The following is a 15327-nucleotide window of genomic DNA, read 5'->3' on the forward strand; positions in this document are numbered from 1 at the left end:
GAATCCCAAGGACTTGAATGTTCTGATTCAGATTCCACTTACAGTAATGATTCTTTTTGTCTTTTTGAGAAAGCACGTGAGGAATCAAGTGGGAAATTCTTCCACATCAGCGGAGAAATGCAGATGTTAACAAACAAACTGAAAAATCATTCAGTTCCAGTACTTGTTAGAAAAACTCTTTGTCTTTACTAGCTTAAGTATACTTCATTTGTTTCTCACTGCCACTGACTCTGGCCCCAAGCACTATTCAGATGGCTTTTAATTCTTATTAGAATGTGGAGCTGGGGAGCATTTCTGCTCATTTAATGGCTTTGTTTCAGACCTTATATAAAATGGCTGCTACCAATTTCCATTCAGCATTTCCAGTGCCAAAATACACAAATGTAAATCTTATAGACCAAAAATCTTGCATAAACTGTTTATATACTATTATAGTAATAATTAATATTTTTAATTAGCTTTTATTTGAATATTTTCAGCAATTAAGTGCTTTTGTCATTTTATTAGTTTTTATAAATATTTATGTTTAGCTTTTTAAGTTTTGCATTTTTTACGGTTAAGCTTTTACATCTAATATATATTTTATTTATTGAATTGTATTTTATTTCATTTATAATTCAACTATCAAGAACTATTTTTTACAGTTTTAGAATTAGTTAACAATAGGGATGTAACAATATATCATGTCACAATATATTGCAATACAAAAATGCAACGATATGTATCGTGGATATTGACAATATGTATTGTGTATAGCTCACCCAAAATGAAAATTACTGTGTGGGGAAAAAAAAAAAAAAAAAAAAAATCAAGATTACAGAGCTTTAATATGTCAATATGACATTAAACTACTATATATAATGTTGAATATAATGTATAATTATGCAATGAGGGTATATTTGTGGGTCCTGATAATGCCAAATGGCTTATGTTATGAGTAAAAAGTGGCCTACGTTACTTTAAATATATCTAGTCAATGACAGATTGCAAGCGTATTCGTCTAAAACAGTGGTCTCAAACTCAATGCCTGGAGGGCCACAGCCCTGCAGAGTTTAGCTTCAACCAGCTCCAACTCACACCTGCTTGGAAGTTTCTAGTAATCCTGAAGACCTTCATTAGCTGGATCAGGTGTGTTTAATTAGAGCTGGAACAAAACTGTGCAGTGCTGTGGCCCTCCAGGAATTGAGTTTGAGACCACTGGTCTAAAATAATTCTGTATTTTCAGCTTCAGAATCATGAATATTTTTATTCTGGTGTCACCATTGTCCTGTGCATTGGGTTACCAGCAACAAGTCCAAGCATATTCATTTCCACCCCCAATGTAATACCAAATTTAGCATTTTAATCAACAGTACATTTTACCATATGTCTTGGAGTATCACAATAATATCGTATGGTGAGTTCAGAATTGTGATATGTATCGAATCGTGACATGAGAGTATCGTTACACCCCTAGTTAACAATAACAACACTGAAACAAAAAGCTCAATGATATACCATTACTCATAACCATATCATTTCCTCTGTTTTTGTTAGGTTCTGTGAGGTGGCCAAAGAAAATGGTATGGACATCTTTCGTGTGTTTGACTCGTTGAACTATCTTCCCAACATGCTCTTGGGGATGGAAGCAGCAGGTGCAGCAGGAGGAGTGGTGGAGGCGGCCATCTCGTACACCGGCGACGTTTCTGACCCCATGAGGAAGAAATATTCTTTAGACTACTATCTCAAACTAGCAGATGAGCTGGTCAAGGCTGGGACGCACATCCTTTGCATCAAGGTGGTGGTTTGTTTATTTTTGTGTGGGGTTTTTTTTATCCATTTGTCTGTTTTGTTAACCTCAACTCTTGCTCACTCTTTCATCTCGACTGCTGCTCCCACTCTGCCTCCACCCACACGTAAAATACCACTGCATCACTGTCTCGGTTTGTTTCTAGTGCATTTCTCTTACTTTTTTTTTTACTTTCTCCTTCTGTCTATCCACTTTGCAGGACATGGCGGGTCTCCTGAAGCCTGACTCTGGCCGTTTGCTGGTCAGCGCGCTGAGGGACCGTTTCCCAGACGTGCCGATCCACGTGCACACTCACGACACTGCGGGGGCCGGAGTGGCTGCCATGCTGGCGTGTGCAGAGGCTGGAGCAGACATTGTGGATGTGGCGGTTGACTCCATGGCAGGAATGACGTCCCAGCCCAGCATGGGTGCCATTGTGGCATGTGCTAAAGGCACCAAACTCAATACTGGTGAGGACTGTCAATCAAACTGTGACTTAGAGCTGATATACAATATATTATATTATTGACAGATAGGCGGATGGATGGATGGATGGATTATCTTGACGTTGAGTATTGTGTGAGTTTTGCATTCAGTGATGGAAAAAAGTTTGTTGCTGGCAGCTTTGTCTCATCCTGGTTAGGACATGGTGTTAGAGTGATTAATTGGTTGTTTTGTTTTCTGTTGTTTTCTGTGCATATAAAACAGTTCCTCATTTATTTTAGTTTGCCTGGTTTTCCATGATACAGTCCATCACTCATTTTCCAGGTCATGTGTTAAAGGGAACATGATGTAAACATTCTTCTTCTATCATAAAAGCTATTATCATGTCTTTATGCATGAGAAACAATTACTCCTCACCCTTCTGCAGTTGTGAAGCTCTTACCGCAACCCAAAATGCTCTTCGTGGTATTTAATATTCAACACACCTGTTTTACACTTTTTTTTTCAACTGCTGCGCCTCATTTCATGCAAATGCTCCCACACTTTCGTTCTCCTAATATTTCTTTCCCCTCCTTCATAATCCAGGTGTGAATGAGGTCATGGGAAGTCAGCCGAAAGTAGAAGAAAAGCAAACAGAGCAGAGCAGGAATGGTAATGAAAGAAAGGGGGAAAAAATGATAACACAGCATGACCAGTCAGCTCTGGAAGGAGTAGAAGAAAAAGAAAATGATGTTGGGGTGAATGAAAAGAGTAGAGAGAGGGGTCAGAGCGGACAGACATCATTTGGATGTTGGTTGCTGACCCCTTGACCTTTTTTTAATTGTGACATTACTGTGGCTGCTGGTGCTTAACCTTCACTGATGAGTCTTGCGCCCCGTTGGGCCTTCTCGCAGTAGGGTGTGTGTATTTGTGGCCAGAGACTGTGGAGTGTGGTGACTGTGTGGGAGACCATCTGTCCAACCACGGGTCACTGCCTCACCTGCCGCTGTAGTGACCAATGGCATAAAGATCTACCTCATTATGGCTGATTCACACTGCCACTGCAAATGTCAACATTTCTGTCATCCTAAAGTTGGCTGTTGACTGTATAATTAACTTAACACATGCAAGAGTGCTGTTGTAGTAAAAATCAACATGGCTGTGATTCAGTTGTTGAAACTGATTCCATACAACTAGGGATACATCGATTTTAATATTCTGGTCAATACTGATAAGCTGATAATTATTTTAATGTTATGACAGTATTAAAATTTAACACTGTTTTCAATCATTTTAAGTGAAACAAGCGAATTTAGGCATCACAGAATTATAAAAAAATTATAGAATTATAGAAAAATTGATTTTTTTTTGTTTTTAAATTTACTGAAGATTACATTTAAGTGTTATTAAATTATTAGTGTCCAATATTTGGGATTTTTTTTAATTGGCGGCTTTGGCCTGAAGTTTGACAGCGCAGATGGATAGGAGCTTCAGTTCTCCATCTTCATTAGTTTATTGTCTTTGTTTAATAAATTATCAGACAGAACTATTAAAAATAGATAGTAAATGGTATATGAAAAAGTATTACAGTATTTGCAGTTGTATTATTATGAATAGCAAATGCTATTTTATAATTATTATAGAATAATTTCTTATACACTGTCAGCATTCAGTATATGCATTTATACTATATTATTTAAACAAATAAATCTTTGAATAATAAACATTTAATTTAAAATTAAACATCTAATAAACATTTAATTGCAGCATAATTTATTTACTATCTTTAAATTAAATAGTGTGATATCATATATGGGTCATTGACGAATAAGGTTTTTAAAAGTGAAAAAAAAAAACATAATGGAGATATAATTCATTTTGAAGTTTTATTAAGTGTTAACAATGAGATTGTGGATTTTATAATCAATTAACACTGCTTTTGTCTTTTTTTTTTTTTTTTTTTTACAAGATGGACAAAATTTGTCACCAAAAAAGTCATTCGGTTTAACCAAAATTTCGGTTTTACCAAATGACACTTGGATATTGGATATTTTCAAACAATGCTAACAGGCTGATATCTAGCTAGTTAATTTGCTAGCTACCTAGCAAAAGGACAATCAAACATTTTATATTTAGTACAAGTTTTTAAAATATTGCAACATTTTCCATGTTTTATAGCGGTTGTACTGAATGACCTGTTTTTTTCAGGACATGCGTATGAGCAAGTGAAAACATGACATTTTCAGATAGTCAAGAGAGTTAGTTACTTGGCTTCAAGACCACATGGTCCTTTGCAGGTGTCTGAATGATGTCACATCTTGTCACATGATATTGACCGCATCCAAAATGGTCCCTTTATATTGGTTATTCCGAATGACATCAATGAAATTAAGTTTTCCGGACATTCTTTCTCATAACAAAGCAATGACTTCTACACATAATTTTATAACCATTTTGCACTATGTTGATATATGATGTTATAAAATCATGCCAGAATAAAAAATATATACATTTATTACTTTTTAAGATATTTAATCACAAATGAAATTGATGTATTGGCCTTTGGATGGTGAAACCGAATGATCTTTTTACACTTCAAAATCTAGTTTTACTACCTTACATACTTTGGATGTCATATCTTTGTTTTTTATTATTATTAAGGCCTTTGGACAAAAAAAAAAAAAAAAGACCCGTCATGTTATTGACCCATATATTGGTTTTATTTCAGCCATCGGCACACTTTCTAATGTTGCTCAGCCAATCAAATCAGAGAAACGGTAATAACTTTTATATAAACGTTTAATTTGTTTGCTGGGACAGTGTGAACTAGCCTTTACAGTAGTTCGCAGGTACACTATTATTAATATACAGGCTGTGTAAGTTAATATAATTTATTAGCCCTTGCTAATTAAGCCACCAAACAACACATTAATGAAGCACAGAGACGTGAGCTGTGGCTCTCACATACCGAAAAGCCCTCGATGTTGTTTCTATTAAAGTCCATGCTTTATGTATAGATACAACCCCCCTCTTCTGGAGCTCCACATGGTGTGGGCGTGTGACTTTGGCAGTATGAGACACATCAGAGCACTCACATGATGAGGAGGTGTTTGCACTTTTGTTGATTCAGTTTGTTTTATTCCCTTAAGATTCAACCGCACCCCCTCACTCTCAGTGCCTCACGTTTCTTTGGTTTTCACTCCAGGAGGTGTTTCCTAGGTAATTGAATTGTTTGGAGGCTGTCAGGATTCCTGTGGCAATGTTATTGTAGTCTCTGTCTCTCTGCACACAGTTTTGTTGCCATATGCAACATCCAGTATTAATCACCTGCTTACAGCTTTTTAAAACAAGCTGCTGTATGTGTTGATGTGAAAAGAAAGAGACAGCGCTGACACATGCTCGATTCTTATTTCAGTAGAGTACGCAAGGCAGCACTGTATTGATATTCCTCAGTCATTCCATTTGTTCTCTCCTACTGAACCTTTCAACATACAGACCAAAAGCTGATATTTAAAATTAAAATATGAAAATCTCCCATTGACTTACATTGATAGACTGTTCACCAATTAAAAACCAGCTGTGAAGTTGTCATAATTCTATTTGAATACTTTTATCCGCTACAAACCAGTGTGTTTATAATTATGAAAATACATTAAAATAATAAATAACAGTTTGCAATATCATGCAGCATAACAAGCTGTTTTTGTACAGCCAAAATAACTGGAAGCGGATGACACCGGAAGCCTCGCACTTTCAGGTTACAATAAAGTGGATATGTTTATACTGTTTATACAAGAGGTATCACTTGTGTTAATTCTAATGCACAGCTGACACAAAACAAGACTTAGTTTGTTGTTGACTGAACGTTCTTTATCTATCTATTAGTCTGTATGTCTGTCTGTCTATCTATCTTTCTGTCATTCTATTTATTGTATCTATCTTCTGTTTTGTCTATTCATCCAATCAGTCCATCCATCCCATCCAATCCAATCCAATCCATCCATCCCAGAATTTTTAAAACAGTCTAATTAGTTTCCCTATTTTACAGGGGGAAATTCTGTATTTTACGTTTTACGTTCTGTATATAACGTTTCCACAATAATATCTTTCTATCATTCTATTTATTGTATCTATCCATCTTCTGTTCTGTCTGTTCATCCAGTTAGTCCATCCAATACAATACAATCCATCCATCCCAGAATTTTTTAAACAGTCTATTAAGTTTCCCTATTTTACAGGGGGAAAATTCTGTATTTTACAAATGTCTCCACAATAATATCTTTCTATCATTCTATTTGTTGTATCCATCTTCTGTTGTCTATTCATCCAATCAGTCCATCCAATCCATCCATCCATCCCAGAATTTTTTAAACAGTCTATTGAGTTTCCCTATTTTACAGGGGAAAAATTCTGTATTTTACAAACCTTTCCGCAATAATATCTGTCTATCATTCTATTTATTGTATCTATCCATCTTCTGTCTATTCATCTAATTAGTCAATCCAATCCAATCCATCCATCCATCCCAGAATTTTTTAAACAGTCTATTGAGTTTCCCTATTTTACAGGGGAAAAATTCTGTATTTTACAAACGTTTCCGCAATCATATCTTTCTGTCATTCTGTTTATTGCATCTATCCATCTTCTGTTGTCTATTCATCCAATCAGTCCATCCAATGCATCCAATCCAGTCCAGTCCAGTCCAATCCAATCCAATCCATCCATCCCAGAATTTTTAAAACAGTCTATTGAGTTTTCCTATTTTACAGGGGAAAAATTCTGTATTTTACAAACGTTTCTGCAATAATATCTTTCTATCATTCTATTTATTGCATCTATCCATCTTCTGTGTTGTCTGTTCATCTAATTAGTCAATCCAATCCAATCCAATCCATCCATCCATCCATCCCAGAATTTTTAAAACAGTCTATTGAGTTTCCCTATTTTACAGGGGAAACAATTCTGTATTTTACAAATGTTTCCACAATAATATCTTTCTATCATTCTATTTATTGTATCTGTCCATCTTCTGTTATCTGTTCATCCAATCAGTCCATCCAATCCAATCCCATCAATCCGTCCGTCCCAGAATTTTTATAACAGTCTATTGGGTTTCCCTATTTTACAGGGGAAAAATTACATATTTTACAAACATTTCCACAATAAGGGATGCTAATACTGAATTGAGAGAAAAAAAAAAAAGAGAGAGAAAATAAGTTTAAAGTTCCCCTACGAAAACATGTCAAGTTGTGATTGAGGATTTGTTGTGTGAAACGAGAGATTCCAAGTCTGTCTGTCTGTCAGTCTACTTATCAGTCTATCAAGATGGATGGATAGACAGATGGATAGATATAACATCCTGTCATCTTGCCAATTCTCCTTCAACTTTCTCTCTCACCTTGTCATTTTCTAATCTTCCTTTCTCTCTCACTCTATCAATCTCTCATTGTCCTGCTCTGGTCCCTCTGCCTCCCATAGTCTCTTTCTCTCTCTCTCCCTCTTCTCTTCAAGCCAGTTCATCACTGTAAAGGCCGTGTGGCCAGAGATCGATGCCCGGCCTGACTGACATGTGCTGATTGATCAGTCTGCGTGCGAGGAGCTGGACACGCCGCTTTTACATCCTAACATCAATACTGCCTAATAGTTTGTAGTCAGGGTGGCAGCATTAGAAGAAAATGCATGCAAGTGAGTTTTATAAGAGCGTTGTCATGATTCCCGCAGTTGTTCTCCGGTATAACGGGTGCGCGCACACGTTAGAGCGCGTTTGTGCGCATGTTATCTTTTGCACAGGAAAGCTATTGTGATCACAGCGATGGGCAATTAGTGAGGATGAGGGAGCCAAATGAGCATGTAAACTCTGTTGCAAGTGGCGCGCCTCATTGATTGATTAATTGACTGACTGCTGCTGGTAAATGATGAAGCCGTGAGTGGCAGGAAGCAATCTATGCTCCGCCACCAATTCCCTGCTTCTACCACATACAGGCCCCTGTGTGCTGAGCTTTCGAGGACTGATTAAAAGCTTTGGAAGAATGCCTGATTAGCCAGTACAGTCTGTTAAAGAGACGAGGACTTTCATTATTTCTGATTAAATATTAATGTCAGATAGTCATTTGTTGTGCTACTTGTTCTCAGATTGCTTATTTCTCTTGGTAGGCTAATGATCTCTCCTCTTGTCTTTCTTTCATCTTTCGTTTGTTTCTCTTTCACTCAGGCATCTCTCTTGAGAAGGTCTTTGACTACAGTGAGTATTGGGAAGTGACCCGAGGCCTTTATGCTCCGTTTGACTGCACCGCCACCATGAAGTCTGGGAATGCTGATGTCTATGAGAACGAGATCCCGGGTGGCCAGTACACAAATCTCCACTTCCAAGCACACAGTATGGGGCTGGGGAACAAGTTTAAGGAGGTGAAGAAAGCCTACGTAGAAGCCAACAAGCTGCTCGGTGACCTCATCAAAGTGAGCAGTTACCCCTGTGTTTCTGGGACACAGCATTTTCTTTATATTCAAACCTATTTTTAGTTATTTGTAATGGACTTTGTTGGCTTGAGCTTGAAATTGATCTTAAAGGATTAGTTCACTTTAAAATAAAAATTACCCCAAGCTTTACTCACCCTCAAGCCATCCTAGGTTTATATGACTTTCTTCTTTCTGATGAACACAATCAGAGTTATATTAATAAATATGGATACACTGAAGAAAGTGCATCCATCCAAAGCAAAATGTACTCCACATGGCTTCTAGATATTTTACTTTATAACTTGTTAAATATGGATATTTTTCTTACACAAACGCATCACTTTGCCTCAGAAGGCCTTTATTAACCCCCCTGGCGCTGAGTGGAGTACGTTTAGCTTTGGATGGATGAGCTTTCTTGAGCTTCATACTCGTTGGTCCTGTTCACTGCCATTATAAAGCTTAGATGCATCAGGATATTTATTAATATAACTCTGATTGTGTTCATCAGAAAGAAGAAAGTCATGTACACTTAGGATAGTTCGAGGGTGAGTAAAGCTTGGGGTAATTTTAATTTTAAAGTGAACTAATCCTTTAAGCAATAACGTATTACCTTTTGAATAATCCAACAATCCAAACAATGGGCTATATGCACGGAGCGTATTAAACGAACTTCCGCATTAATATAAGCCAGCTCAAAAACTTCCGGTGAGATGTCATTTGCTGGTGTGTTGAGCATCAGTAGTGTAATACTTAGTTTATAATCAGAATATAGTCACTTAAATAGTCAGGCATAGCATTAATTTAGTTATTCAAACGTAAGACGGCATAAAAAATAAATAAATTAAGACGTACCTCATTGTTCCTCCTCGGCTAAATTCAATTCGACCATCAGTTTTCACACTTTCATGTGGAAAAAAAGCTTCAAAAATTAAATATTTATTGTGCGCTTTAGTTAGATTAATTGAATAAAATGTGTTTTTACAAGTGTGCTGAAATCATTGATCTTGCGCTGCACTGACTGACAGCTTCAGTGATTACAAAGGGAAAGCGCGGTGCTCGCTTTCTGTCATGAATCACAAGTTAGTTTTTCTTAAGATTTTGAGTATTTCATACTTCACATTGACAAAATATATTTTTAAACCTAGTTATCTTATAATGTTTAATATTTAGTCAAAAACGAAGTGAAAAACGATTAGAGGAAATGGCTGATATATGCGCAAATAAATGCTACTCTGCCGCCACCTGCTGGTTAAAGTGGTAATTATTGTCTTTTTTATTTTTAAATAAGTATTTTCTATCAAATGTTGAATTTCCTACATTTTGAAACGTTCGGTTTTACGATGGGGACAATCTCAGAAAGATGAACAAATAATGTTTGTGGTCATCACATTAAAAATAACATTTGAAGTGGTGGGGGGGAAATGCGTGTCTAATTACAGACACGGCGTTTTTAAACGGTCCCAATAGCTTCGTCTTTGTTGCAATCAATAAAACTGGTTTATTGGAAAATTAGGTAAATGTGATAACTGCATTAAAATATGAATACAACATTAAAAAGTCAACGATTGATGGTTTTGTGTCGATGTACAGCGACACAAGCTAACAGTTCACCGGAAATGCCCGAGCTGGCTTAACGACAACCAGGAAGTAACCGTGCATATAGCCCATTGGGAATCGCAAAAAGATTTCTCCAAGCAGTTTTGCAACGGGTTCAAGCTGCTTGTTTTGAAAGTGACTTCTGTGTAAAACAATTCAACTTTTTTGCCCCCAAATTTCACTAATGTGACAGCACCTTAAGAGCTGAATTTACAGTGACAAACTACACTACCCTTAAACCTGGATTGACTCATCATAGATGGAGTAGAATTTACAGCAAAAAATTGGTGAAAATTGACTCCCATGAAGCATTGTGAATATATTTGTATATATCAGCTGATTATTTTACAACGCCATTAAAATATATTGCATTTTATAATGAAAAATGACTATAAATCAGTAGTTTTATATTGTGCAATTGCTTTCAATGCCATCTGTAATGGGAAGAACTTAGTTTAAGGGTGCTTTTACACTAGCACTTTTTGGGGCAGGTGGAGGGGGAAGCAGTCAAACTCTGGTTCGGACCAGGCAAAGTGTGAAACCACCCTAAATCAATATTTATAGTGTTGTAATTCTTCTCAGAGCTGGTTTTTTTTTTTTTATGAAGCTGGTTTTCTGTAGAATTCTTTATTAGAAATCCAATTAGAGAAATAGTTACAGAACTAAGGTAGCTGAAAAGTACTTTTACACTTCTGTGATTGTCAGATGAGGACTCAGGTCAGCTCATTTCTCATGAAATGCCATAATTCTTAAAGATATTAGACATGTAAAATGCAGTAGTATATGAAGTGGTATGTATGGTGTCATGATGAACCCCTTTAACCCTTCATGTGTGTTATTGCTTATATTAATCCAGATCTTGGGTCTCTCTGAAATCACAGACATTTGAATTTCTCATGAGCCTCTTTATATGGAGCCAAAGACACAACACCTTTTAGATAATTAGGTCGGCTTCTTTTCCTCGGTTGTTATTTTTCACACGCTTGAAGACTGAGTCGTGATGTTGCCGAATGCTCACGCTCTGAGTCATTCCTTTAATTGTCACACGTGTCCGTTTCCCTGCTTGCTGATATTAATCTGATGTTAGGCATGTTCATATGTATTGTTAGAATTTAAGCTATTTTGGTCAAATGCAGCGTGCAAACGTTTAGCACCAAATTCCCATCATGCAAAATATTCAGTTTTTACTAAACTTTGGTGAACACCATTTACTCAAAAGGCTTTGTTGGACAGATTGGTTTAAAAACGTCCTGCTACCTCATTGAATGCCCTTATACAGATAAAAGATGGATGTTTGTGCTAGAGGATTTTTGCACTGGAATAGATTCTTAATACTCCTTCGTTTTTTTTTCTGTGGAAACTAGTTCAGTTGAAATGTCGGGTCCTGGCACATAATCGCTCCAAAACACTCTAGCTCTTCAAATAATAAAAGCCATCTCTGAAGAGACAGCTTTATAGCTTTTAAAAATTTGTCAGTCATCTGAGAAGTCTATCATAAGATATAATTATCAGCATAAAATCCTCTCAAGCCTTTAGTGTTTCGGATACTAAATTCACATTCAGTTTAATTTACATTTATTTGTATAGCGCTCTTCACAATACTAATCCTTTCAAAGCTGTTTTACAGAAAATGAATTTCAGCATTACAATTTAGAGTGATCTGTTATGAAGTTATGTAATTTCAGACATGTACATATACAAATCACACAGTTAGCTAACAATCTGTTAATTTAAACAATGTATTAATTTAAGGCAGAAACAATGAGCTCATTGAAGTAATGAATACATGTTAACAAATGATTAGGATATATAGAAAGATTTGAGTGTTGAGGCATCTGAAGTATTCATTAAGGGCTGGATCCAAAATGGGGCTGACGTACTCTCTAGTTACCTCGGGATAAAACAGAAAAGCAAATGAAAAATAATTAGTGTAGCTGCTGTTCATAACATTAACTAAAAATGCTCTCCTTCCTTTAGTAGACTTTAGATATCGTAGGTACAACCAGAGGCCCAGAATTTTGTGATATTAAAGAGCGTGATGGATGATAGAAGATTGGTTAAATACACAGGAGCTAAACCATTTAGGGCCTTTTAGGTTAGTAGCAATACTTTATAATTGATATGGAACTTAATAGGTAACCAGTGTAGAGATGGTAAAAGTGGTGTTATATGATCATATGAATTGTAGCTTCTAATCTAGTCTAGACGTCATGAATGCATATACTAACTTTTCTGCATCAGAAACAGATAACATGTTCCGTAGCTTAGTGATGTTTCTGAGGTGGAAGAAGGCTGTTTTTGTAATATATGAAATATGATTTTCGAAAGACAAATTGCTGACTAGTATAACACCCAGGTAAAGATAAATATAACATTTTTGTTATTTCTGAGAGGTTGGTATATCTCCATGAACAAAATGTATTTTATAAGCAGAATATATTTATATTTTAATATATTTGTTTCACCATTTCTCTTACATTTGCCCCCCTTTTTAATCATTTTACTTTCACTATATGTAATTTTAAATGGTCCTTTGGTGTGACAAATGAAGAGTTTCATGATAATAATAATAAATAATTGTTTTATTTATATAGTTTATTTATACTTTGCGACTTATTAAAATGTTTTACGTTATACTATTAAATATTACATTAATATTGCACATAAAAATAGTAAAAAGCATTCCATATAGTATCCTACTTAATTTTACATAATAGATGCATGCTAAATGATTATAAAATATTGAGCAAAATTATGCTTTTGGTTTTAGATTGATGTCAATCCAATATCACGTCACACCACGTGTCATTTTTCAAAAAAGTACTCTTAAGGAGATGAAAAATGCTATTCTGTTATAATCAATATTAAAAGGTGTAGATATAATTTGTATTTACAGTATTTCTTAATGGCTTTGGCTAAATTCTCAAATGAGACTTTTTTTTTTTTTTTTCAAAACAATGAGTTCTAGTCTCTGAACAGTTAGTTAGTTTCTTGTTCACATCGGATGTCAATTTTCTTAATGATTTAAGCAATTTGCATGTGTTTTGGCACGTGTGCAAAAGAGTAAGTACAATTGTCTACAATTTGCACAACATCTAAATGCATATGGCTTGTTGATCAAAACTGATGAGTTGATTCTCAGTCAAACTGTCAAACTCTTCACAACTTCTAAACATTCTTTCATCGTGTGAGCCTCCACATGCAAAATGATCTATTCAGTTATCAAAATCTGTCAAACAAGCTTGTATATTTCATGAATACCTTTGACATTGAATATTTGTAATGTCTGCTGAATTGGCAAATGGCCTGCCATTGTAATGAAATAGAAATCACAATCTTACCAATCAACCAATCAAGTTTGGAAGGAGTTTGCCCGGTGTAATCACTGCCATTTTTGAACATGGAAGAACGTCTAAATCCTTAAACAGCAACAGCAGTTTATTTTTGTAGAAATGTGTTACATATAAACTGAAAATACACAGTTGCTTGTTGTGGAAGAGCAATAGGAAGATATGTAAGAATGTGTGAGGTGAGGGGAAGACATATTGTAATAGAATATGTAAAAATGAACCAGCAACTGTGAATTTTCAGTTTACATGTAACACATTTCTACAAATATGTGCTGTATAAATAATTAAAAATGTTTGGTCCCACTTTATATTAGGTGTCTTTAACTACTTTGTACTTACATTTACTGTAAATGAATCATTTGATACAATGCACTTATTGTGTACATACATGTTTTTACATTGTACTTATTTTAAAACAAAAAATAAATAAAAAATACAGCTGTAATTACACTTTGGAGCCTTCCCTTAACCCTTAACCCACCCTTAAACCTACCCATACCACAAACCGGTCACTAACCTTACCTGTATCCTCCTCAATAGCAGCACAAGTGGTTTGCAATACAATATGAATACAACAAGTTCACTGTACTTATTTTTTGATGTAAGTACATAGTCGATAAGGACACCTAATATAAAGTGACCACATGTCCATTTTCTTTTTGTGTACTACAGTATTGACTTTTCCTAGTAGATTTTTACCTACTGCTGAGATCTGTATCTAAAAAGCTCAGTGTGATACACGAGCATACAGCTCGACAAAACTGACATTCTTGTATAGTGTAGAAAACACATGCAATTTGTATACAGTATAACAAATATTTCCATAGTGTAAAAACATCTAAAGATTTTGACCACTTTGGCACACAGTGACAAAAACGCTTTTTATTTTGGTGCCATTGGTCAATTTACTGACACAATAACTAGGTTTTGAAGCATGAATTAAATGTTTTGGGTGGGTAACTACATTTTACAGACATGCAATAGAGTTCTGATGTTCCAGCGAACAGTTGTGACAATAGACCCTTTTCACAGACTGTGATGACGCGTTTTAACGGTCATTAGTATCGTCGAAGTTTTTTATATTTACATTTTTAAAAAAACATATGTACATTTATAACACTATACTTAGTATTATATTACCTTTGCATAAAAATTACGAAAATCTAGTTAACGCTGCTGTGAGGGTGTTTCCAAGACAGCGGCTATGGGAGTGACGGTAAAAATGACATCTTTCTCTCTTCTGACTGCCGTTAACAATCACTCTCTATTTTTTTTCTCTTTTTGAAAGTTGTGAAAACACTATTGTGGAGGTTTTCTTTTGCTATTTGAGCAAATGGAAACACAAAAAATATATTTAATTTTCTCATTCACCGCTATAGAATTTTACTTAACTATGACAACTTCCGCTTCTGAGAAACCTGGAAATGTGAAAAGGGTCTATTGTACTTACAGTTTAGAGAATGTTCGAAAAATTGAGAAAAACTGTAAATTAAGTTCTATTCAGAAAATGTAGGAACTCTAGGAATAAGAATATTTACAGTATTAACTACTTTAGAATAGGTTTGATCAATATTAATGTGATGTGCAACCTACAGCTATATAGTTAGATAGTAGAAATAAGTGGTTAACCAGTATTCAGTTTGGCTCTGTTTACTTAAAATCCAATTTCATATTCCGTACTTCCTGCATAATGTGAAATCCAGATCATTTTTAGATTTCCAGTCCATCATCAGT

At 35.4% G+C, this 15327-nt stretch overlaps 1 protein-coding gene across 1 annotated transcript in view; it reads left to right on the forward strand.

Moving 5' to 3' along the window:
- pcxa (pyruvate carboxylase a) overlaps positions 1 to 15327 on the forward strand; it is a 148690-nt gene that overhangs the window by 123759 nt on the left and 9604 nt on the right. The window contains exons 15-17 of the mRNA XM_051878413.1: positions 1537 to 1777; positions 1989 to 2238; positions 8403 to 8647. Coding sequence (XP_051734373.1) covers positions 1537 to 1777; positions 1989 to 2238; positions 8403 to 8647 — 736 coding nt within the window. The remainder of the gene's footprint in view (positions 1 to 1536; positions 1778 to 1988; positions 2239 to 8402; positions 8648 to 15327) is intronic.

This window comes from Ctenopharyngodon idella, chromosome 21, assembly GCF_019924925.1.
Source record: "Ctenopharyngodon idella isolate HZGC_01 chromosome 21, HZGC01, whole genome shotgun sequence".
NCBI lineage: Eukaryota > Metazoa > Chordata > Actinopteri > Cypriniformes > Xenocyprididae > Ctenopharyngodon > Ctenopharyngodon idella.